The 25,676-nt window shown below is 39.3% G+C and overlaps 2 protein-coding genes across 2 annotated transcripts; one reads left to right on the forward strand and one right to left on the reverse strand.

Annotated features, from left to right (window-relative positions):
* The first annotated feature begins 137 nt into the window (after positions 1-137).
* LOC122064838 (serine/threonine-protein phosphatase 5-like) lies at positions 138-19,789 on the forward strand. Its single transcript, XM_042628621.1, has 9 exons — positions 138-345; positions 10,324-10,438; positions 10,550-10,667; positions 15,388-15,535; positions 16,463-16,711; positions 17,350-17,475; positions 17,556-17,656; positions 19,227-19,301; positions 19,419-19,789. The coding sequence occupies exons 1-9, from the start codon at positions 138-140 to the stop codon at positions 19,476-19,478; spliced, it is 1,200 nt and encodes a 399-aa protein (XP_042484555.1). The 3' UTR covers positions 19,479-19,789.
* Positions 19,790-22,032: 2,243 nt separating this feature from the next.
* LOC122064845 (cyclic phosphodiesterase-like) lies at positions 22,033-24,784 on the reverse strand. The gene is made up of 3 exons (XM_042628628.1): positions 24,318-24,784; positions 24,066-24,120; positions 22,033-22,449 (listed from the first exon to the last, which is right to left on the reverse strand). Exons 1-3 carry the CDS (start codon positions 24,615-24,617, stop codon positions 22,253-22,255), a joined length of 552 nt encoding a protein of 183 aa, XP_042484562.1. The 5' UTR covers positions 24,618-24,784; the 3' UTR covers positions 22,033-22,252.
* Positions 24,785-25,676: the final 892 nt, after the last annotated feature.

Here is a 25,676-nt window from a genome sequence, read left to right on the forward strand (position 1 = left end):
TGCTCAGGAGAGCTTGGGTTAAGTTGTTGTTGGCCAGACGCAGAAGATTTACCCTTACGATGCTGGTATTCTTTAGTTTGAGGAGCCTAGGGTGTAGCAGACACATTAGGGGGTCCCGCTGTAAATGACTGAGTGCTATGCTTGGAGATAGTTGTAGAGCGAGTGCTCCTGGGAGGCAGTTTCTTTCTGGGCTTGCTGGTATTGATAGAAGCAGCAATTCGAGGGGGGGAGTCATTTGGAGGAATGGCAGGCATCAATGTTGTTGTCGTGGTCTCATCTTGAGGTGTGGAGGGCTCAGGGATAGGCGGACTGCAGGCATCAATGCTGTGATTGTAGACTGGGCAGGTATCAATGCTGGGGTTGAGCTTTCTTGAACAAGAATCGTGGAGCTATTTGTTGGGGCAGTGACAATGGAACGGCTAGACCTGGGTGTCTCAGAAGGAGAAGGCCACTGGTCTAGAGAAGTATGTTGAGCAGCTGTTAGGAGAAGGGGGTCGTAGATTTGCAGAGGAATCAGCGTGGCCGAGGGAAGCTCGTGACTTGATGGAACTATTGTCGCGGGGAGCCTGCTGGTGGACTGAAGGGGAGAGAACTAGAGCGAGAGCAGCTCGGGCAGTAAACAGGTGAGTGGGGTCTAGGAACAGGCCTTCGGGTAGGGGAGAAGGTCTAGCCGGGTCGGGTGGGTGAGGCAGCTTCAAAGGAGACTGGGGGAGGTGGGCCTGGATAAGGTTCGAGGGAGACTAGGGAGGCTGGAGAGGATGGGCCTGGGTGTGGGTCGTAGGATGTATGGTAGGCTGGAGGAGGTGGGCCTAGGTGAGGTCCAGAGGCAGTAAGTTAAGGTTAGTTGTTATAGGATTCTCAGAGGAGATGGGCTGGGCCGAGATATGTGATGGGCTGGGGCGAGGCTGGGTTAATTTCTTAGCAGTATCAAGTTCTAAGATGGTGGAGCGTTGGGTCAGAGAAGGCTAGGCTAAGGTGGGGATAGAGGAAGGTTCTGGATTAGAGGATACAGGTTGGATAGAAGAAGAGACAAGCATAGATGTCTGAGAGGGGGGTGAGGTATCCGAGGGGATTTCAACCTCGTCAGAGGAAGAGTCTTCTTCAGAGGAGCTCGATGCCGTCATTGGAGACAACAAGATTTTCCAGGATGGAGAATCTGTTACTGCCGCAGGACCGATGGCAAAGGACCATTGGTTCGAGGATATGCTTTCTGACTGAAGCAGGTGCCTTGGAATGGGAGCCTGGGAGAGGCACGGCTTCTACTCCATCATCGACGGTGGGGAGGCTTTTTCTGGCGCCCAATATCAACCTTGAGGGATTCTTCACAAGCTGAAATTTCCTGGGGATCAGACTAAACCGCCGGAGATGGTTGAGGAGCGCAGGCTTTTGAGTGATGCCCGAAAGTTTTGTAGGTGACGTAGTGTGGCGGAATCCAATCATAGTGCACTGTTTGGGCGAAAGAGTACCCATTTTCTTCATTTATTGTTATCTCAGATGGACGGGTATCTGCCGCTGAAATATCCACACATTCTGGCAAAGCCAAGGTGATCCATAATTTTGGTGCGATAGTCAGAGAACAATGGTTTTCTGATCACCGATCTGACCAGGCTTAGGCCCTTCTCTCCCCAATAATGGAGAGGCAGATTTGGTAACGTGACCCAGATGGGGGCAGACTTGAAGTTCACTTTGTTTAAGTTTGAGAATTGGTCCCATTTGGTGAGGAAGATCGGCTTATTCCCAACCCGCCACGGGCCTCCTTCAAGGGAGAAGAGCAGGTCTGAGTCAAAGGAGAACTTAAAACTGAATATCCCATTATTGAGAAAGGTATCCAGATGACCAGAGATTCACCACTGTTTTTTGAGAGAAGCCTTGACGATGTTAAACGAGGGCCTGCTGCTGCCCATAAAGTGTCCAAGAATACAGAGTTTCCATTTGTCGATATTGGTGTCGAGATGACTAGTGGGGTAGTGGCCAACTTTCTTGTCGTCAACAATGGTGGGAGGGATAAAAACTAGAGGTAAACCATTCCAGGAGGAGGTGGGAGAGGGACTGACAATGGATACCCAAGGTTTGTCGAGGGGGGAGACGAGGGTGGGATAGGTTCCAGGGAGGGGGTGATAGAAGGAGGAGTAGGAAGGGTAGTGTTGGTGATAGTAGTCTCGGAAATATGGTTGATGGCTTAGGAAAGAGGGGAGGGAGGGAGAGGATGTAGGATACCGGCAGGACATGCCGCCGGGAGGGGGTTGGACATCACAGGTCAGGTCATAGGGGAGGGGGAGGACCTGTTCTCGTTCAGGTGGAGCTTATCAATTTCATTGTGAAGGTTTAGGATATACTACTTTGGGAAATAAAGATACTATTGGATCTTGCTACCTCTATTCCCAAGAAGTATATGAGAGGTCTCAAATCTTTGATCTCAAACTCCTTAGCCAACTGAACCTTCAACTAGGATATTTCTGCGTCATCACTGCCGGTTACTACTGTATCATCAACATATACAATGAGGGTAGTAACCTTACTATCATTTATCATTTTGCTTTATGAACAAGGTATGATTAAGTTGACTTTATCTATATTCAAATTTCCATATAGCTTTTAAGAACTGGCCAAACCAAGCTTGCTGTGACTGTTTGAGGCCATTTAGGGATTTTCTTAACTTGCATGCCTTATCGGTTGTAGACGGTGAGGATATCCATGGCACTTCCTTCAAGGTCTCCATGGAGAAAAGCATTCTTGACATCCATTTGTTGGAGACTCCAACCAAGATTTGTAGCACATGAGAGAAATGCTCAAACTGAATACATCTTGGCTACCAGAGCAAATGTATCTTGATAGTCGATAACGTAGGTATGGGTAAAGCTTTATGCAGCCAACCTGGCTTTGTACCTTTCGATACTGCCATTTGCCTTTTTCTTAATGGTGAATACCTGATGGAGAACCCTTAGGGAAGGGAGGGGAAATCAGGGTAGAGAGGGGGGAAAACGGAGAATCACACTCAACACATTCATTCAGTAATCAAATCACTCTCTCTAAATCTTCAATCGATTACAACCAATATATAGGAAAATAGGAACATGAAATTAGAAACTTAACTGAAATGGAAACTAGCCTAAACTAGGAAACAACTATAAAAAGGAAACCAAAGCAAGGAAGTAAATCCTACTCCTACGTTCAAGTCTGGAAAATAAAAGCATGAAATAAAATACTAAGTAAACTACTAATTTTATTTCCAACCCTTGTTGGACCAAAACCCTGGGTTGGACCGGTTCTTCTTGGCTCTTGGCTTCCAAAGCCGGTCATGCTGGTCTAACCAAGAAAGGGCAGCCGTATCTGCATCAACTCTCCTCTGAAAAGAACTCGACTTTGTCGAGTTAGGGAAAGGACCGAGGAGACCGTCTGAAGGAATACGCTGAATGAGGAACGATCCCACCATCTTCTTGAGCTTAATTTCAGGGAGATCTTTGGCAGGATGAAACTTCATAGTCTTGTTGGCATGCTTGAAGGCATAGGTATTGGCATAGCCACAATGCTGTACTTTCTTATCAAACAACCAAGGTCGACCAATAAGGATATGGCACACCTTCAGAGGGAGGACATCACATTGGACTGTATCCTTAAATCCACCAATAGAATATGTGAACAAGCACTTATCTGTGATTTTGAGATTAGTGTTGTTCACCCAAGCAACCTTGTAAGGATTAGGATGTGGTTCTGTATTCAATCCCAGCTTACGAACAGCGTCTTCAGAGACAACATTAGTGCAACTGCCTCCATCAATGACCAAGGTTAGCAACTGATCATTGCACTTCACACGAGTCTGAAAAATACTACTGCGGCGCCAATCTTCATTTTCAGTGGCCTTCTGAGTGGTCAACACATGACGAATGACATAAAAAGGATGTTGGTCCTCGTCACTGAGAGTGTCATTAACTTCACCTGTTGCACGCTCCTCTTAAATCAACTGTGTCAGAACCAAGTTGCTCTTCGGGAATATATAGTATAGGAGAATCCTTATCAATAAAAGCAACCAAACGGCTGGGACATTGAGCACTGATATGTCCAAATCCATGGCATGAGTAGCACCGAACTGTATATTTTGAAGAATCAGAAGGTTTATCTGAACCACGCCGAGGGGGTGAGTATGGGGGAGTAGGCCGTGAAGATGACATTTCAGAGACATGTCGAGGTGGAGAATACGGCCGACTAGGTCGTGAAGAGGCCATAGATGTAGCACTAGCCTGTGGTTTGCTAGATGACCTCTCTTGGGTAGGAGACTGTTGCCAAACGGAATTAGTACCTCGAGAGAAAGTATCTGCAAAATTTCTCCGGTTGTATGGGCGTTTCAGACTTTCCTCAACCTGATATGCTACTTGTACGACGTCTTCCATGGTAGGTAGTCGACTAGATGCAAGGGCAGCACTAAGTTGAGGGTGCAAACCATTGCGAAATTGGGCCACTAAGACTTCTTCATCCCACTCAAAGTCAGAACGAGTGGCCAAATAATAAAATCTAGCAACATACTCTTCAACGGTCAAATTCTCTTGTTTCAACTGTGCAAACCTGAGATGCATGCGTTGCTTGTAATCAGAAGGCAAGAATCGCCGATTCATGACTTCATACATTTCAGCCCAAGTAGTGACCAAACCAATGCCTCGGGTTCGGTTCTGTTGTTGTTGCTTGATCCACCAGACTCGAGCCGTGCCTTTCAGTTTGGCCTCTGCAAATAGGATCTTTCGAGCCTCAGTCAACCCGTACCATCTGAAGAATGTATCTAAACTGTGAATCCAGTCAAGGTACAATTCTGGATTATTATCTCCATAAAAATCAAGGACATCCAGTTTTGCTGCTCTGTCTGCTCCATCATCATGTCTACCAGTCCCATATGGTGGTGGAGGTGGTGGTGAGTGTTACTGGCGGATCCTGTGGAGTGGTGTTGGAAGAATCCCCAGATTGAATGGGACTCTTTCCTTTATCTGCTGCCACCAAACGATCAATAGAAACTTGCATAGATTCCACCATTGTTTTTAGGGACATAACCATGTTAGTGAGAGCATCAAATTTTGTATCAGTTTCTCCTTTATAAGAATTCAGCTGCTAAACAACTTCACTATTGGTAACCATGGTGATGATTAACAAAATAGCACTCAAGAATATATGGTAGCATAGGAAATAATTTTTTTTTTTTTTTAGGGATGGCAGAATTGGTAATATTGAAAGTTCACTTTAAATCCAAAGGAGCTCTTAAGGGTATACTTGGAAGTGACTGAAAATTAGGACAAAAAATAATAAAAGAGGAAGGGGAGGGTAAATAGGGAAATAACTTATTAAAATAAGGAAAGAACAAAAAGGGGTCCTACTTGGAATCTTGCTCTGTCAAGCAACTCAACCCAAAGAGGAAGGTTGTGAGAAAGGCGGAGGGTTCTCTTCTTTGTTGAACCAAGGAAAACAGAGAAATGATCGAAGGGCTGCAACAAAGGATGGTGCGACTTCGAAGGGAGACCTTAGATGCGAGAACTCAACTGGCTGCTGGGGGTGGGAAGACCTGAACCAGGTATGTTCTCTGTCTCATACTCTGTGTTCTTCTGTTCACTTTTTTTTTTTCTTTCTTTTTTCTTTTCTTCTTCTTCTTCTAGTCTTCTGCTTCTCTCTTCTTCTTCTTCTCGTCTTCTGTTTCTTCTCGGTTCTTTTTATTTCTTCTTCTTGCTGCTCCTTTTCTCTTCTTTTTTTTTTGGCTGCTGCCAGAAGGAACAGAGAAGGCGGTAGTGTAAAAGGGGCTCGATTCTTCTCTGAACAGAATTGGGCTTCTTTTTTTTTTTCTGTTCTCAGTATCCGTGGAATCCGACACAGAGAATGGGAAGGGAAGAAGAAAGATGGGAAGGAATAGGATCCTTCAGCTCTGATACCAAGTTGATGGAGAACCCTTAGGGAAGGGAGGGGAAATCAAAGTAGAGAGGGAGAAAGGAGAATCACACTCAACACATTCATTCAATAATCAAAATCACTTTCCAAATCTTCAATCGATTACAACCAATATATAGGAAAATAGGAACATGAAATTAGAAACTTAACTGAAATGGAAACTAGCCTAAACTAGGAAACAACTATAAAAAGGAAACCAAAGCAGGGCAATAAATCCTACTCCTATGTTCAAGTCTGGAAAATAAAAGCATGAAATAAAATACTAAGTAAACTATTAATTTTATTTCCAACCCTTGTTGGACCAAAACCCTGGGCTGGACCGGTTCTTCTTGGCTCTAGGCTTCCAAAGCCGGTCATGCTGGTCCAACCAAGAAAGGGCAACCGTATCTGCATCAAGGACTTCTTGAGCTTGCACACCATGTTGGACTCCCCTTGAGCAACAAACCCCAGTGGTTGCTCCATATAGATGCCTCAAGTAAATCACCATGAAGGAATGCATCCTTAACATCAAGCTTGATATAATAGCCAATGATGAGAAACCGCATGAGGGATCAAAAGGCGAACCAATGCAATTTTGGCAAGAAGAGTATATTATCCAGATAGTCAACCCCATAAATTTGGGCATACCCCTTAGCAACCTATCTTGCCTTCCATAGAGCAAGAGAATCATTGGGGTTGACCTTCATCACATACGCCCAACAACAACCAATAATAAACTTACTCAAAGTTAAGGGTACAGGATGCCAGGTTTGATTTTCCTCCAAGGCCAACAATTCTTCCTCCATAGCCATCCTCCAACCAGGAGTAGACAATGCATTTGCGACAGGCTTAATAGTAGGGTGAGAAGAAATAATAGATGGCAAGAATGAAAAGAAGGTGACAAACTAGAATAAGGCCCAAAATTAGAAATGGGATATTGGGTACAACCCCGAACACCCTTACACTGAGCATGGGAAGGTCAAGGTCAGAAGGAGGGATACCTAGCGTAGTTACTGCAAATTCGGATGATAGGCAGGCATTATAGAGACAAGGTTGTTGCATCTTTCCGAGGAAGATGAGTATAAACTTAAGCAACTGATGGAGGAGGTGGCGGTGCTGCAATTTGTAGAACCTATGGAACAGAGTGATGAACATCATATATGGGAAGATCATAATCCAGTTCGGACAAAACAAACGATTCCTCAGAATAGGATGTGGACTCAAAAAAGGAGACATCAACGGTAATAAAGTATTTCTTCAACTTTCAGGAGAATAAAACTTATATCCTTTTCAGGTACGTTAGTAACCAAGAAAGATAAATTTGAGAGCTCTAGGATCCAACTTTGATAAGCTTGGAGCATTGGACAATGATCACAAATAAAACACCCCCTAAAAACACATGGAGGAGGAACAAACAATGGACCAGAAGGAAACAACAAAGAATGAAGAATGCCACCACTTAAAATTGAAGAGGGCATGTGATTAATAAGGTAACATGCAGTCAAAACAGCATCAGCCCAAAAATACTTGGCCACCTTCATCTCAAATAGAAGGGACCAAGCAACTTCCATCACATTTCAATTCTTCTGTTCAGCAACACTTTTGTTGAGGGGTGTTTGAATAGGAAGACTGATGAATCATGTCACATTCAGTCATATACTGAGAAAAAGGACCAAAAGAGTATTCTGTGGCATTATCACTACGAAAGAATTTGGTAGACAAATTAAACGGATTTTAAATTCCAGCAACAAAGGCACAAAAGATAGAGAACAATTCAAAACGGTTCTTCATTAAATAAATCCATGTAACCTTGAAATAGTTATAAAAAAAAAAGTAACAAAATCCTTAAAACCTAACTTAGATGTAATTGCATAGGACCCTATACATCTAAATGAACTAAAGCAAAAGGGTGCGAAAACTATTTATTGACTCGAGGAAAATAGCTCAATGATGAAGCTTTCCAATTGACAACACTCGCACTCTAAACTAGGAAGGTAAACTAAAACGAGAATCAAGCTTTTGTAGACTCTATAAAGATAGATGACCCAGGCGGCAGTGAACTTGATGTGGAGATAAAACACTTGAACAAGCAATGGAAGGAGGATTGTCTTCAAGAAGATACAATTCCTTTACCAATCATCTTCTTCGTCATAAGATCCTGAAAAATACATGAATCATGATAAGAAGTTATGGAACAATTGTATGTAAATGTAAGTTTGCTTACAGATAGAAGATTAAAAGGAAATTGTGGCAAATGAAGAACAAATGATAATGACAAAGAAGAGTTGGGATGAGAACCATTGGCCAAAGTGACAGTGGAAAAAGATTTTTGGAAGGAAGAAATTATATTTGAAACACCAGACATGTGTTCCAATGCACTTGAATCAATGATCTAGGGATGAGAAAAAAGAAACATATAATGGCATTACCTGTCTGGACAAAAGTACCAATGGAGGTACAAGGTGGCTGAGAAGTCTGAAACTGAGTATACTATGCAAATTCTTCATCTGTCATCATAACCATCTTACCCTCAAATTGTCCAAGTTAGGTGGAAGGCTTAGTACTTGCTACTGAATTTGCAAACTGCTTATGAGAAGGTTTGCCATGAAGTTTCCAAGAGAAACGTTGGATATGTCTTGGTTTGCCACATTGGTGGCATGTTTGTATTGCTCATGAACCATCTGAAGTGTTGGAATTAACAATAATTTGGCATTTACCATTCCCACTGGCCAGTACTAGTGCCACGTGTACTACTACGATAATTGTTGTGAGACATAAGAGCCAAGTTATTTGATGGTGTAGGATCATGAGCTCTCTCTCGAGATAGCCATGAGACATGGGAGGAAGTATCTGCAAGAGATGCCACTTTATCACCTCCAAAAATCTGAGAACAAAGTCATATCTATTCTCTGGTTCTGCATCTGTTAAGAAGTAGAGAATTTAATTCTTCGTACTTCTTAAAGCAGCATAGTATTGTGTTAGTGGACGACCCCTCCGATCAACTAGATAAAAATCCTGAGAAAGCTTATAGATACAAGAAAGATTGTTCTGTCCAAAATAAAGAAATTTAGATATTCCCACAACTCCTTCACAAAACCAATGTGGGTAACAACTTCAACAATCGATTTTTCCATATAATTCAGAAGTTGTTCTAGAATCTGTGCATCAATAGTATCCCATTTAGTATTTGCAACATGCATAGTATTTGTTAGATGATCTTGTTGATCATGACCAATCAAAACCAATTGCATAATTTTCTTCCATTGTTGAAATTGGCAGCCCCAACAAGTATCTTCTCTATGATCCTATGGGAGGAGGATACAACCTCAAACACCACATTCTTTGCATCAGTCATTGACACAAAGAAATTAGCAAGCAATCACACATAAGAACCAAATGATTCAATCCACAAAACCCTGAAAAATCGATTTTCCAAAACCTTGACAGAAATGGATTTCTTCAAAACCCTGAAAATATCGATTTCAAAACCCTGGTAATTGACCCAGTATGTTGATGCTCCAAAAACTCTGACAGGAAATAGATCCCTCCACAAAAAATTGATCCAAAGATCCTGACGGGGATTCTAAACCCTAATCAATTCGAGCAAAAAATGATCCAAAGCTCCAAATGAATGATTGATAGGGATTTGATCAATTCGAGCAAAAAATGATCCCAAGCTCCAAATGAATAACTGATTGATCACTGGTACATACCTCTAGATCGATCCCTCCAAAGAGTTGATTGATCATCTTCTTTAATTGATCAATCAATCAATCAATTCTCCATTGCACTTGAACCAAAATCAGCAAACCAGGGGGTGAAACCACCCCTTCTAAGCGTAGGCAGAACCTCTAAGTTGAACCACTAATAACCAAGGGAGAAGAAGGATTGTTACACTGGATGTAGTGATATCAAACTTGATTAGGTGTTTTAGGATCAAGCTCTAATAATGTCATGTTAATAATAATAAAAAAGGGAAAAAGAAATAGAAAAAGAAAAGAGGAGAGGGGAAGTGCAAGAGATGGCTGTAACCTTGGGAGTCACAACCTTGTGTCAAGACTCCCACTTCATTCAATATAATAGGACATTACCCTACCAAGGGAATAAAAAGAAATACACCAAAAGAAATAAAATAAAGAGCTAAAGGAGAATTGAGATTAGCGCTACTAATTCACCTTGCCCCTCAATTGATGACTTCTAACATTCACATTTATTGTCACGAAGTTTAACATAGTTTCATCGGATTTCAGATACATTGCTTATCAATACTTACATAAATTTCTTGGAATTCAGTTTCCTTGGTCAAAATCATAGATTTTGATGGTATGAAAATTTTCATTGTTAGAATACCTTTCCTGCTGTTTGGTATTTCTAATGTGCTGGTACTGGCCTTCATTTTAGTGATTAATTTTTTGTCCTTTTGAGTTGCAGAGGTGGAGCCACAATACTCTGGTGCAAGGATTGAGGGAGATGTTGTAACTTTGGATTTTGTGAAGAAAATGATGGATGACTTCAAGAATCAGAAGTGCTTACATAAAAGGTATTTGCAGATTGTGATTGATGGATCATAATTGTAATGTCCTGTATTCTTGATATGCTTTCCTGTGTTTAAGTTTCTGATTTGACACTTAACCTGAATATTACCTTGTAGATATGCATATCAGATTGTATTGCAAACAAGGGAAATGCTTCACGCTCTGCCTTCCCTAGTTGATATTACTGTCTCAGATGGTCACCATTTCACTGTTTGTGGTGATGTGCATGGGCAGGTACGACTCGACTGTGGTGCCCTTATTATTTTATTTTATTTATTTTTGAATGGCTGTTGTGTTCTTCAATCTGTTTGCATGTTTGGTCTTTAAGGTTGTCTGTGCTACTGTCTTGCTTCATTGTACCCTTTGATGCAGTTTAGTTTCCTAAATATGCTTGTTTTATTAGGAATAAGCTTAGGGTTGGGTTCCATACATGTTGGGCCTTTGATCCCATGTGTTTTGAGTGTAATAGGCCACTTTTATGGGTCTAAAAGGGAGGGTCTAAGATTGAATACGGGATTACTAGTTAGTTTCCATTTTCATTAGTTTCCTTTTTAGTTGGGCTTGATTTGATTTATATTTGTTTCCTTAGGAGTCAAGTTATTAATTGAATCAAGTCATTAGTAGTTAGTTTCCTTTTTCAACTAGTTTCTAATTTCAGTTAGTTTCCAATTTCAGTTTTTAGTAACTATTGTATTAGGAGAATATTTAGTTTCCCTTTTGAAGAACCTTCTATTTTGTAATTCCCTCCCCCATTAACATTATAAATAAAGAAGAGGAGGCTCCTAAAAGCCTAGAATGATTTTGATAAAAAAATAATGGTTGTTGCTATTGTCTTCTTCATGAAGAGTTGTCTTGTGTTTGATCAAGGCTGAAGGAATTGGTGTTTGATCCAATTGACTCTTTGCGGTGTGAAGCCCAAGAGGTTTCTTTCAAGTGTTTTATTCTTCTTCTTATTGTTACTATTCTTCTTCAGCCATCTCAGGTAAGTGATTTGATTTCTCTGTAATTCTGGTTTTAGGAAACCCAGATTTCTCCTATCGGCCTTTATTGATCTGAGCACTCAGCCATCTGATGGTGCTCTAATTTTGATCTCGTGTTGGGCCAAGAAGAGGGTGGATTGATCCTGTTTTGAAGCCAATCAGACCAGGTTTTCTTGAGTTATGAATATTTCTCCTATTCTGGCTGATTCTTATTTCTGCCCAGAATAATGATCTGAGTTGTTCTGAATATTGTTATTTGGTTGCTGGTTTATTCTTCACTAAATTGGTCTCATTAGCTAGGAATTTAATCCCTTAAATCCTAGTTATTATTCAGTTGCAGAAAATTATTTCTTCTTAAAATTCTGGTCTTTGGAAGTTCTGTCCTCTTCTGTTTCTGTGGATATAATTCTGATTTATGGTCTGTTAGAACCCTATTCCTTTATCTGAGTTAGGCTTTCTTCTGGTTTATAGTCTGAACTCATAAATTCCAGTTTTTGGGTTCGAAATTCTGATTTACAAAAATCTGTTTCTTCCTTAATTCTGATCTGTTATATTGCTGCCTTACTTTGGCTATTCTTGGTTGTTCTTTAGTTTAAAAGTTCCTGCAGTATTGGGTCTGGTTTGGTTGTCAAATCTAGTCCTACATTACCCTTTATCCTTGCATTGGCTCATGCTTTATGATGGCACAACTTTGCTACTTAATTTTTTGACTGTTTTCTCCTCAATGCTGGTATGTCCAGTGTCCTGAGCTACATGATTGAAATTCTTGGCTCTAGTCGACATCTCCTTGTTTTGTGCCGTTCAGTCTGTGACATTTCTGCACTTGTTTCATCTTTGAGTTAAACTTTGAAGTTGCACTCTGTGAATAAAGTTTGACATGAAGTTACAGTTGTCTCATTTACATTCTGATGTTAAATCAGTTCTTCAATATTATGGGTCGTCTTACCAGTAACTTCTTTTTGTTATGGAAAAGGGAAGGGGTAAAAAGCACAGAAGAGACGGGGCAGAAGGAACAATCATGAAAGTAGAGTAAGTGAGTAAGAGTAATTGCTGCATAATCTTGGGAAAACCCTATCTCAGGCAAAGATTTTGTAAGCTCATTGGTTTCACTGGGGGTAATGTCCTCCATCATTCTCTGTAGTTCTAGTGAATGGACCCATGGGATGGTAGAGACCTGGAAGATCATTTTATCAAATCTTATTCTCTTAAAGTTCAACCTTGCTATGAACACTCCTTTGATTGAGCATTCTGCTGTGGCTGGCTTCCAAAGACACTCTCCTCGAGCTGCAGAACATGTTCATTGGGGGGAGGGAGCTGATGCAGGAGCAATTCCTTGGACCGGTCCAAACCCATTGGGTAGCCCAGATGGAGATGAACCAGGTCCAATTGATTTTTGGGTTCAGTAGGATATTTAGTTTTTTAGTAGTTGGATTTATCTTGTAATTTTCTGTTTTAGTGGTGGACTCTATATAGGAGTTATGAGTCCAATTAGAGTCAAGTTGAATTCCAGTTTTAGATTACGATTAAGATTGTTTAATTTCCTCTTCATATAAAAAATTCTGTAACATACACAAGATTTGGATTGAAAGTGAATTTTAAAGATGTTTTTTTCTACGAGTTATCAATTGTGAGCGTGTGCTCTCGTCTCCTCCCTCTCTTCTTCAATTTCTTCCCTCTAAACCTCTCTTATGTCTCTCTTCTCCTTTTCATTATTATTCTTTTGATGGAGCGCCTTAGGGAAGAAAGGGAAGATCAGAGTAGAGAGGGGAGAAGAGAATAATAGCAAAAAAGAGGGAGAAAAAGGGATCACACGTCTTGCACCATATCCGGCACTAAAACCTTCAATTCAATTCATCATTCAAAATCTATCTAATACCTTAGGTTACATGTCTTTATATGATAAACTGAATTTAAAGCTTGCCTAAATAAAATATAAAACTAAATTGGCAACTCTTAATTACTTCCTAAGTTCTAACTAATGAAATTAGAAACAAAATAAAACTCGAATTGGTAACTCCCTAATTGACTAACAACTACCCAAAATAAAAGATTCTATTGATCCCAAAAATCAAATAAGATCCGGTTTGTCTCGGTTGAGATTGCCTAAAGGGTCAACCCTGTTCAGCCTCAATTCTGCATCATCTTCTCTCTTTCTTCCCTCATTGTTCATTGTATTTCTGTGGAAGTTCACTTTCCTGTTACTACCAATTTACTGTGCTGAAGAAAACAAGTACATCGAATCCCCTCGTCCCTGATCTGTTGAGTTTAATAATCTGAGCATAAGTTCCCCATCTATAGGCTTACCAACTCCATGGTTTTCATCTTCGAAGAAAATCCCTATTGTGAGGGATTAACCAGCTGCTATGCCTAGATCTATACCTATCGCCCATTCTTATTTCAGGTTTTAATATTAAAACTGTACCTGGTTTTTGGGTTTGTGGCTCCTTGGAATCAATAGAGCAGGAAGTTGTGGGCTTTTCTTTAAATTTACAAGGAAATTGAAGTGCAATGGGAATGCAAGCACCAGCCCCATCTTTCCACTTCTGGTTTGGGTGATAGGAGGTTGAAGAAGATACTTCTTGTTATGTGATTGGGTTCTGTTATTTGACTCCTCTTGCCTTTATTAAATACCCCTCCTTCCCTCGTTATTTACATACTGCCATTAAATTATTTCCCGCTTCTAATTTGTCCTTTTCAAACAAATTTAGTATTACCCACAAATTGCAACTTTCCTTTGTTAGAATGCCGTAATTTATAGAATTGTCATCCACTTGACTACTTAAGTTGTGTATTATTCGGATGAACCTGTAAAAAGCGACCTAAGTCGGGTTTTGGAACCCGAATCCGCATCAAGAGCAACCATGGGGAATGGGTAGGGAAGGGATTAAGGGATGAAGGTTAATTCATCTATATCTATAGGATGGGTCCATTTGACTGCGCAGTTGGGATGTGTTATATCTTATTATTCTCCAAATTCCAACCCCCACGCCCCCCCCCCCCCCCAAAAAAAAAAAAAAAAAAAAGAGAAGGAAAATAGAGGATTTTTTTTTTTTTTTTTTTTTTTTTTGGGGGGGGGGGTGTTTGGGTTATGCAGTAGTTAAAGTGAGTTCCTATTTTGAGACTTCCCTCGCATGTCCTGTGTTGAGAAAGGTATTGGTTCCTTTTTCCTTGTGTGGGGTGTTTGAAAGGGTGTAATTGTCGTTTTCCATTTCCTCTTTTCTTTTTGCCCCCTTACCCATCACTTCCTGTATTGCGTGCCCGGTTTAAATTTGTGCCAGATTTTGGTATTAGTTTGGGTTGGAACTTAGTTTTTGGGTTTTATTGTTGTAATAGGTTAAATATAAAACTCAAAAATGGGGTTTTGAGGGGGTTGCATGGAAATTATTATTTATCTGGTAAGATATTTTTCTTCTTCTTCCTGTTAAACCGATTCATCTTTAGATCCGGATTTCCTCCCATACGACATCACTGCTTCTCATTGATTCCTATTTTCTTTCTCCTACGCATCAACAGCCTTTTCTCTCTCTCTATTTCATCTCATCAATCTTTAAGTTTCTTACATTATTTGATCACTGATTTATCTTGAAAATGATTAACTGGGAACTAGTGGTTACTAGATTGAAATCTGACCGATAGATCTGAGATCAGATCGGGATCTCTTCCATTCATTACTGGGCCCATTACTCATAGGGAAATCAGTTCCATTCGATCTGATTGAGCACCTTCATAGTGTAAAGCAACCGACTATAACCCCTGATTGCCAAGCTTGAGTCTCAACCAATAAGCTGAGCTCTACAGACTTTGCACTGGGGCTTTCAGCTCAGAACTGGAAAAGTTACTATTTATGAGGGGTCAGAGACATATTATTTTCTTCTTTACCAATTGACTTCATCACCAGCTTTCTTCTATTTCTGTAATTATTGATTTTGAAGGCTTGGGACTTTGTATTTATTTTTTTATGATAACCTCTGCAGTTTTTTGATCTGTTGAATATATTTGAACTCAATGGGCTTCCCTCTGAAGACAATCCTTATCTCTTCAATGGCGACTTTGTGGATCGAGGGTCATTTTCTCTTGAGGTTATTCTGACACTATTTGCATTTAAATGCATGTCTCCAGCAGGTACCACCACTTCTTTATATGCTTATTGTGCAAATCAATTTAATTGATTCTTATATTTCATCTCCCCCTCTCCCTTCTTGTACTATATAGATAGTGGATTTAATCATTGTTTTTGACATGGCTTGCATTGATGGATTCGGATGGCATAGTTGTCATGGTGACCCGTGGTGGAGGGGTGCCTGGTGTGTATGATTCTTTGAATATAGATGATACTGTTCAGGGTTATATTCCACAATTGACTTTCATAATCAAGGAATTACACAAACTCATAATCAAGAATTACAAAATCAGTAAATCACAGATTTCATGATAACTTAATCACAAATTACAGTTTTTATACCAACAGTTGCACAATTTAATTTGAATCACAGAAGATGAAGAAGACGATGGTGCCATTTTTAGTTATTTTCAACCATGATTTGATGTAGCGCCATGTACAAGAACCACGTACACAAACACAGAAATTTTAGGAAAAAAAAATATGCTTTGGATGATAGCCCAGAAAATCCTCCAAGATGACGCCTTGACGACCATGATGGATGGTAATGATGCAGGTTACATTGGTAACCTTGGTATGCCGTTGCTGGTCTTTGGACTGAGGTTATTTTTCATTGGATAGATCTGTGGTGTTTGAGACAATTAAGAGAAGGCTTTCTATATGTTTGTCCCTCTTTACATTATTCATTTGTGTTTTTTCGTTTTCAAATGAATTTGTTATCCATTTATGTATGTCATTTCATTTCTTTCATTCATTGGATGCTATCCATTAGGTTCTTACCAAATTTTCCTGTGCACCAATACTCTTTTGGTTTTTTCAGTTAGGTTATGTACTTGGGTTTTACAGGTAATTTTTTCCTTAAATATCAAAATTCAATAACTTCTTGTTCCCCCCCCCCCCCCCAACCAAAACCCAAACCTTGATTTCAGCTCTTCATTTAGCTAGAGGAAATCATGAGAGTAAGAGCATGAACAGGATATATGGTTTTGAAGGCGAGGTCAAGTCGAAGTTGAGTGATACATTTGTTGAACTCTTCGCTGAAGTATTCTGTTGTTTACCTCTAGCGCATGTGATAAATGAAAAAATATTTGTAGTTCATGGAGGCCTTTTCAGTGTTGATGGAGTGAAACTGTCTGACATTAAAGCGATTGACCGGTTCTGTGAGCCTCCAGAGGAAGGTACACTGCATATGATTTTTGTATTGCTTATTATTTTTGTGCAACCTTTGAATTGGAGCTGTTTTAATGCCCTGCTATTTTTCTTATGCATTGTCATATTATGTTGGAACTAATTTTCCCAATTGGTAGTGGGTGTTTATGAGTCAAGATAGAGAAGCATACTGGCTATAACCTCATATATGGTTTAGCACAGTAGCTAGAATATATGAAACCAATTTGGGTGGTGTAGCTTCCACCCTGCTGCCATCCATCATTATTCCACATGGCCCACATATGATTATGGTCCGGGTGGTTGTATTTCTGCATCAAAAGAAAAATTTGAATATCATTCATTTTATTTCTTCTCTGTATCTGAACCTAGGAAGTTCAGTTCCATCTATTGTTGAAAATGCAGGGTGTGTCCTGAAGAAAGTTACTGAATAGTTCATAGGAGCATAAGCACTTTCATGGATATAATTGCCCCCAGTTCCTTTATGCTACTAGATGTCTTCTTCCCTCTTCTTGAGAAAGGAAACTTATTGAATTACAATGCCCCCTTAAAATGGATGAGTTGAACAAAATTTTCTTTTCAACTTCAATTGGACAGATGTTTGTCCTCTTTTTTTATTATTATTATTTATTAATTGTTCTCTTGTCAGGGTTGATGTGTGAGCTGCTGTGGAGTGATCCCCAGCCTTATCCAGGCAGAGGCCCCAGCAAGAGGGGTGTGGGTCTATCTTTTGGTGGTGACGTGACAAAGAGATTTCTGCAGGAGAACAATCTTGGTAATCTGGCTTAAGTTATTGTTGTTTTCCTAGTTTCTTCATCATAAACTCCCTGCTCATATTTACCATTAATTTTGCAGATCTAGTTGTCCGATCTCATGAAGTAAAGGATGAAGGATATGAGATTGAGCACGATGGTAAACTTATTACAGTTTTTTCTGCACCAAACTATTGTGATCAGGTAATTCCATCAATTTTTGGCCTTCCTTGACCGCTTTCAAGTTAATTTTTGTCTGATTTGATGTTGTTGTGAGAAAAAAACTTAATTGGGCCAACATGGATGCCTACTTATAGAACAAGCTGTTAGCCCCATGCTCAGTTCAACCTATGGGTGCTTAAGAATTTGTTAGTCTTGGTTTCTGGTGTATGTGGTTTCATGGGAAATTGGAGCTTGTTGGTTGTTATATGCTTAGGTTTACAGTACGTTTCTGCCAGTCTGGCTGCAACTGCAATGTGCCAGTTTGATATGTTGGCAATGTTATTATTTAATCACTGGTAAAGGTGCAGACGTGATCAAATGTCTCTTATGTGCCATTATAGTGTTCTGGAAGTTTGAAAAATCATAGGAGCTAAGCTCAGCAGAGATTTTCAAAACCCAAGCAGAAGGCCTGTAGGTGGTGGCAAGCTGGCATTGAGATAGGCCTACATGGTTGTAGCTGTTCATTTTGGAATTTTACTTCTGCTAAATCAAATTTATATAAATGGATGTAGTAGTTAGTGTTTATTACAACCTCTTTCGTCAGGGCAAAAGTCACAGGTACAGATGTTTCTGGATTGCTGTTTGCCCATAACTGATGGAGAAATATTCTCATTGGCTAGCTTTGGAGTCTGTGATTCCTGTAAAGCTACCAAAACGTGTGAATGGTCGTAAGTTGATTAATCTTGCACATGAGAGTGGGTTCAATCCAATGTTTAATCAGATTAAACTGGATTTGACTGGTTGGTCATTTGGTTAACCCGACTCCGTGCCTACCATTGAAGAAGTGGGTGAGAATAAATAATGGATGCTTGTACTACAGGTGTTTTATGTTGCACAAGCTTTTCTGCATGTCCATATAAAAATAAAACTTATATCCTTACATTTGAAGTATTGAGGACAAATGAGGTGAAAGAAACAGCTAAGCAGGCTACAAAGATGTCCATATGTATAAACATGGGTATGAACACTTTGCTGAGATATGTATCGTAGATATCTTATCATACAAGGTACATCTTGTTGTAGCCAAAGTGGTGAACTAAGAAGTTATAACCTTCTTTTGATTGCCATTGTCTTATTCCCAAAAGTTTTAAGATGGAAATAAAAAAGGGCTTTTAAAATAATTTGAAAGACAATTACCATTATATTATTCTCAAGAGTTGTCATTGTCTTCACATTTTTTTGAGTTCACATTTGAAATGACTGGATTTTACCTTCATTTAAAAAAGGGTTCTATAATAAAAGGGGGGAAAAAAATACCATTACAATTTCTTTTTCCTTAACTTTAGTTGTAACAAGATTTTTCCCATTGTATATAATACATAATTTAAGCATTGGGAACCCCTTATCCGCTTGAATTCATATTTCTATGTGATGGTCCTTTTCTTCTGTACTAAGCCCCAGCATGGTATATTAAATATCTACCATACAGTGTTTTTAACTAATTGACTTGCTGTTATTATTCTTCCATATGTCATAATGGATCAACTTTCCTCGTTATATGCTCGGATTTAGTGTTGCCGAGTGTAACATGTCTTCTGGTTGGATAATGCAGATGGGTAACAAGGGTGCCTTCATAAGGTTTGAGGCCCCAGACATGAAGCCAAACATTGTTACATTTTCAGCCGTGGTCAGTAACATCTTGTCGATCCTCTGACGGAAGTTTTTTTTTTTTTTATTCCACCACTTTTCTGCAAAAGAAGAACGTGTGGAATACTAATGGCCCTTTTGTTTTCTCAACTTGCAGCCACATCCGGATGTCAAGCCAATGGCATATGCCAACAATTTCATGCGAATGTTCTCTTGATCCTTGGCCCAATGCGAATGCCTCTTGTAAGTTTTTGTTATAAAGTTTATGTTATTTGGTTCAACGGTGGACAACATAGAAAACTATGTCGTTGCAGAAAGTTGCTGATGCAGTTTTGGGTCTTGATACTATTTAAATTCATTTTTCACTCAACTTTCTATGCGCGCACCTCTGCGAATTGTGATTATTTTGATGAGTTGGGCCTAACATGTTTTAAGCCATTACACTAATACTAATCATGGGTACGATGTAAATTTAAGAAATTCTTTTGTTCCCTATGCTTTTTAGTATGTTTATTACTGAAATTCTCATTTAAGGTTTCATTATGTATTATTAATGGTTTAGTTAAGACATTGGTTGTCACCACTGGCTGAAGGGTAGGCCTGTCAGCAGGTTGGCTTGATGGGGCTTGCAGTTCAGCCGGTGAACCATTTAAAGCCATGCAATCGCTTGCTTGCGGAAGTCCTGCCCAGCCTGGTTTGGTCCCAAAGGGGGACAACCCATGGACGATAACAGATTTCTGATACACGGGGAATGGTTGCCACCTTCGGTGACTATTTTCATGCTCTACTCGTATCCCCCGCACCTTGTGACCCTGAACCCCTTGACCAGTTGACCCTTCATACCCTTTTTTAATAATGTCATTACAGATGAGGATAATGATCGTTACTCTAACAACGATCCCCTCGGCAGCAGAGATCAAAGGCGTTTTAACATGTCTTGAAGGCTTTCTTTCCTGCTTTTAACAGGATTTTTGAAATGTGTTTGAAGGCAATGTCATGTACCTTATCCACTATATGAGGAGAAACAAGGGGAAAGTGTCTTTTGAGGATATCCTCCTTACTTTTGCAGGAAGGGTTAGTGAACAGATCTTTAGTAATTCCCACTCTTTGGATATTCTGTTCTTGGCTTACCAATTCCATTAACACTTCACACTCGATCGATTTCAATATTTTTTCCTATAAAACAATAGGAAAAACATATTACCCTAACGTCGTGGGAGACCATTTGCACACAGGTTGCATGTGAGGTGGACGAGGGATTAGAATGTTAGATCTAGTTCTGACCACAACAGTGCACTCCGTCGTTTGAGTTGGAGGATAATGATGGAATTCTGATAAGATGTGGAGATAATCAACATATGGTCAGACCCATAGATACCGAGTTTAACAAATGGTCAGACCCATAGATACTGAGTTTTTGTGGTCCTCAATCCCTTCGGATATCTGTAGAAATGGTAATAGATATTGGAACCTCTTACAAATGCTGTACCAAGAACTGATGCTAGCTACATTTCATCTGGTGCATCTGGATATGGTGTGTAAGACTTTGGCTCTCTCAGATTCAAAGCAAATCTATGCAAAGACTTGGCAGTGGAGACAGTAGTGCGTCTGAAGCGAATTGAAGTAGTGTTTTCGTAGCTCTTCAGATGGTGGAGGAATGGAGGTTTAACCGACATGTAGGCTTCTTGCAGATCAACTTGTCTGTGGACACGGATCTCCCCAGTAGCATAGGATGTCTGGCACTCCCCAGGCAGGCACTCCTCGTTGTCAGATGTGTGTTGGGAGAGAGGATTTGGTTTTCCCAATTAATGGTAAAACTGGGCATTTTGGGATCGGGTCCTATCCAATGTATGCAGCACACATCGGACAATTGACAGCACCCTTGACGGTTAGATGCACATTGGCGCACTTGAGAGGATCTAGTTCTTATTTTCTGCCGCCGCATCCTAGGTCTAGGCAAACCAGAGCGGTAGGGTTCTTTTTCTTTGAGATGTATATAGAATTCTCTATAATGGGGTCCCACCTATGTTGGGCTCTTAGTCTCTTACCACATCGCCTCCGGTATACTCTACAAGGTGGTCAAACATTTCCCTTTGGCTCAAGAACCAACTAATTTTTACACCTTAAGTGGGCCTATTAATTTATTTACAAGATACCCCTAAAGCTTCAAAGAAAAACTTGGTTGTACAAGATGTTTCTAATCTTTCAGGCAGGGTTTGAAAACTTGGAATCGGAATCTGAATCATTTAGTGCTGATTCCTAATTCGAATCGGTAAAATTTGTCAAAACCAGTCAGTAATCAGAGTAATCATTCTAAATCGGTAGGACCGTTCAGTGTCGATTCGATTCATGATCTGATATAATGATTTTTGAAACCTTGCTCAGAGGGGAAGCATTAGAAACTAAGACCAGCATAAATATTCACTATGACTTCATTTGGTTGCAAGAGAAATTAAAGGGAAGAGAAGTGAATTTTGAAACCTAAAAGGTAATCCTTATCCTACATTATTGTATAAACTATTTAAATGTCTTATCTTATTTTTTTAATGGTATTTTCTAGATACAATTTTCCTTATGTTGTGACCCTTGTATTAGTGTGGGAACCAATGAGATCGCATGCAAAGGCAACAACATGGATCGGATTTTGAAATCATAGTTGGGCTGGTCATTTTGCATGTTTCCCATTTTCCCTATTTATTTTATTTTTTAAATCAAAAGGATTTAAATGCAAAGTAAAATGAATTTTTATAAATAAAATATAAAATGAATTGGTATTCGGTAATGAAAAGGACATGAACAAAAAGACCTAACAAAAGGATATGTTAGGACTATAGTTTTCACATGGGGAAAAGAAAAAAGTCAGCTGGTGAACACTACTCTCTCTCGAAATGACAAATCTATACCGTATAGTGAGAGAAAAGAGATAGACACAGAAATTCTAACGTACCTATGTAGCTGGACAGAAAACTCAATCTCTTTTCACGTATAGAATTAATGAAGAAGTGGTAAAACAAGACTACACTCAGCCACCTTCTCCCAGTCCGTGTCGATTTTGTACAAGGCAAGACGAGAGATCTGGAAGGTCAGGCTGCCTATGTTCTCATCAAAGACTTCAGCTTTCTCTTGGGCTTTCTTCTTCTCCTCATCTGTTAAATCCCCATAGAGGAGGCTCAAGTGTGGCATATAAGCTACATAAGTGTGAACAAGAAAACGCATTGATCAGCAAAAGAAAAGATAGTGTCCATTATAATCGTTGAAACAAAACATACTGCACTATGATAAAAGGAATATCTTGTTATAATCAAGTTGGGTGTAGAGTATTGTATTAAGTTCGGTAAAAAAAAATAAATAGAAATGAACACTCTCTCGTCACACGGCCCTGCACCTAGACACGAAGGGTGTGAAATGATAACCCCACCTCCCACGAGACCTAAAAATTCCACTCCTATTGGCATAAAAATCGTTTAGGTAAAGCAATGAGCGGTAGTGAGGATCCAACGGCTGGAGTGCATGTTGGGCCCTCCCGCCATTGGATCCTCACTGCCATTCACTACTCACCACAAAGGATTTGAACCCCTCTTATTGATGCCCATATTTCATTTGCCCACACACTGGTGCAAAGGCCATGCAACTTTTTTTCCCCAAAAAAAATATCATAACCTCAATGTTTGCCCTTTGGTATAGCATAATTTTTATTTTTAACTGAGAATAGATCTTATCATTTCATACAAATACTAATTATATAACTATTAATGAGGGTAAATCTTTTTATTTCACATAAGTATTACATTAAATAACTTTTAATTTTTCAAAAATCTCTTTTTACCCGTGCATTAAATGCTTCATTATATTACTCTTGAGAATAAAAATATGAACAACTAAAAGAAAATAACAGCTTATTAGTTCACCACTTTGTTGACAAGTTGCTTTCAATGAAAAACCCTATAAATATAATCTGAATATTTTTCCAATGTATCGTTATAAAAAAAAAAAAAATAGTGTATAGAAATATCAATTGCTCTTTGAATCTCGAAAACTTTTGAGATGAAAATTTAGTTGTGCCTCAATTGTGCCTTTTTTTTTTTTTTTTTTTTTTTTTGGAGTGGGTAGACAATGTTGCTCTTTCCAAAGTTGAAAATGGTGAAAAATGAATCTCTATTTATTGCATCAAGGATGGATAATTTTGACTTTATCAAATGAGGATTGAAGCGTTTAAAAAAAAAAAAAAAAAAAACCAATTACATGGTCACATCATTAATGGGGGAGAGATCTCTCTACTCCACCGATGATGGAAAACGTTATTCCCTCAAATTATATGTCTTTCATTCAAATCAAGTAATCTTTACCCCACCATTACCCCAACTCCCCACCCCCCGCCCTCAAAAAAAAATATATATATATATATATACATATAATCAACTAATGACCATTTGCTAAGTTTACTAATTAATTTTTCTAGTATGGCCCAATTTGAAAAGAGTTAAAATAAGTCTCATGTTCTGTTTTCCAGTTCTCACTTCCTTAGCCCTATAAATTTTCTGATTCCTATGTTATCTTTGATTAGACCATAGTTTATTTATTTTTTTCGTGTGTGTGTGTTATGAAGGATCAAGAACAGGGGTCCTCTTAAATAGAAAAATAAAGTAAAGGGATCCCATAATATTTTCAGTAAAAAAAAACTGGAACAGAGGATTCTTTTACGATAATCAAAATGAATACTGGAGATAACCAACAACCACAGTTTAAGAACATATGAAATAGAAATTGTGTAGAGGAAGCAACAGAGTTGTAGAGTGTGACTCACGGGTTGAATTCTTGTATCCGAAGCAGTCATTGATTTTCTCGGCAGTTGACATCACCTACATCGACAGAATTCCAAAATAAAAAAAAATAAAAAATAAAAAATAAATAAAATAAAAAAAAACTTATCAGAACGACGAACAATCACAAGCTTCGATTTTTCGAAACAGAACACAAATCACTGAACTAATTGATTACAAATACCTAAAATTCATGATTTCAATTTGATAGAGAGAATAAATTAATTGCAGATTACCTCAGGAGTGGTGTGGAGGCGAAGGAAGACGCATTGATAGAAGAAAGTTCCGGTAGCTACCGAATCAACTTGAGCTGTAAAAGATTTCAGACCTTCGCAGGCGGAATTGAACTTTTGAAGGGCATCGGACTTGGTGAGACGAATAATTCCGACGACGGTGATGTGTGGCTCGAATTCGGGACCTCCGAAATCGGATCTCAGACCTTTCATCACCGCCTTCAATCTCTGGTTCACATCTTCAGGTGGTAATGCGAAGACTGAATAATCATGTTCTTCATCTGCAACTCCAGCTCCTGCCATGGATAGAAGATCGAAGATAACCGGATCGATACTTAACAGCGTATAAATATTTCAATGCGTATAAAGAGTTGAGAATTGACAGATGAGTCGCGGTTATTTGAAGAAAATGCAGAGGTGCTCAAGTAGTGCCTTCCACGTTTGTATGTGTCAAAAAAAACGATTGTGCGAATACGATGTCATGTGATATGATATGTATCACCCTTTGTTTTGATCCTCTTATTCGGTATCACCTTTTCACCGAAAAGATTTCGGATCACTTTTTTTTTTTTTTTTTTGGTGGGGTTGCGGGGTGTTTGTGGACTAGTTGACTCTAAACCATGATAACTGCTCTAACTTGACAAAATACCCACTTATAGTCATAGAGTCATAGAAAGATTCATACTCTCACTGTTTAGTGTGTTCGGATCCTCACCAGCCCCTCCAGCACACATCCGATGATTAGGAGGGTCTTGTGTTGGGTGCAAATCATCCTATCTATTGGATGTGTGTTGCAGGGGTTGGAAAGGACCTGGATCCCTATTAGTATGGATTTAGAACCTTTTTAGTGCCAACAATTGCCCAGGGCAATTGGTTAGAAACGACTTATTGAAGCAGCCTTCCGTCTAGTGTTCAAGTCCCCCCCCCCCTCATTCCCTTGCTGGTTGCCCTTCCTTGAGTTGGGACACCTTGCGACAGCCATCCTAGTTTTACAAATTTTCAAGTTTTTGTCTGTTGTGCCTCACCCCCACCACATAGGTCCCACCGTCTCCTCCTTGGGTGCCCAATTGACTAATCTAGCCCCGATTGAGCATTGTAGCACCCAAACAAATATAAAGAAAGAAAGAAAGAGAGATGTTAATACCATTTTGAATCACTCTTTCTTAAAAACAGTATTCTTAAGACCAAAAAGGAGGGAAAACTCTCCATTCCTGGTTCTCCAGTAGCTAGATTCTTCTAAACCACAAGAATTCTTAGAATGAGATTACAACTCAAACACCTTTTGAGATTTTGAGAAGAATTACTCTTTTGAGAACATAGTACGATGAAAATTGTAACATGTGCTTGAGTTTTTTTTTTTTT

Source organism: Macadamia integrifolia, unplaced genomic scaffold (genome assembly GCF_013358625.1).
Source record: "Macadamia integrifolia cultivar HAES 741 unplaced genomic scaffold, SCU_Mint_v3 scaffold1790, whole genome shotgun sequence".
In the NCBI taxonomy this organism is placed as follows: domain Eukaryota; kingdom Viridiplantae; phylum Streptophyta; class Magnoliopsida; order Proteales; family Proteaceae; genus Macadamia; species Macadamia integrifolia.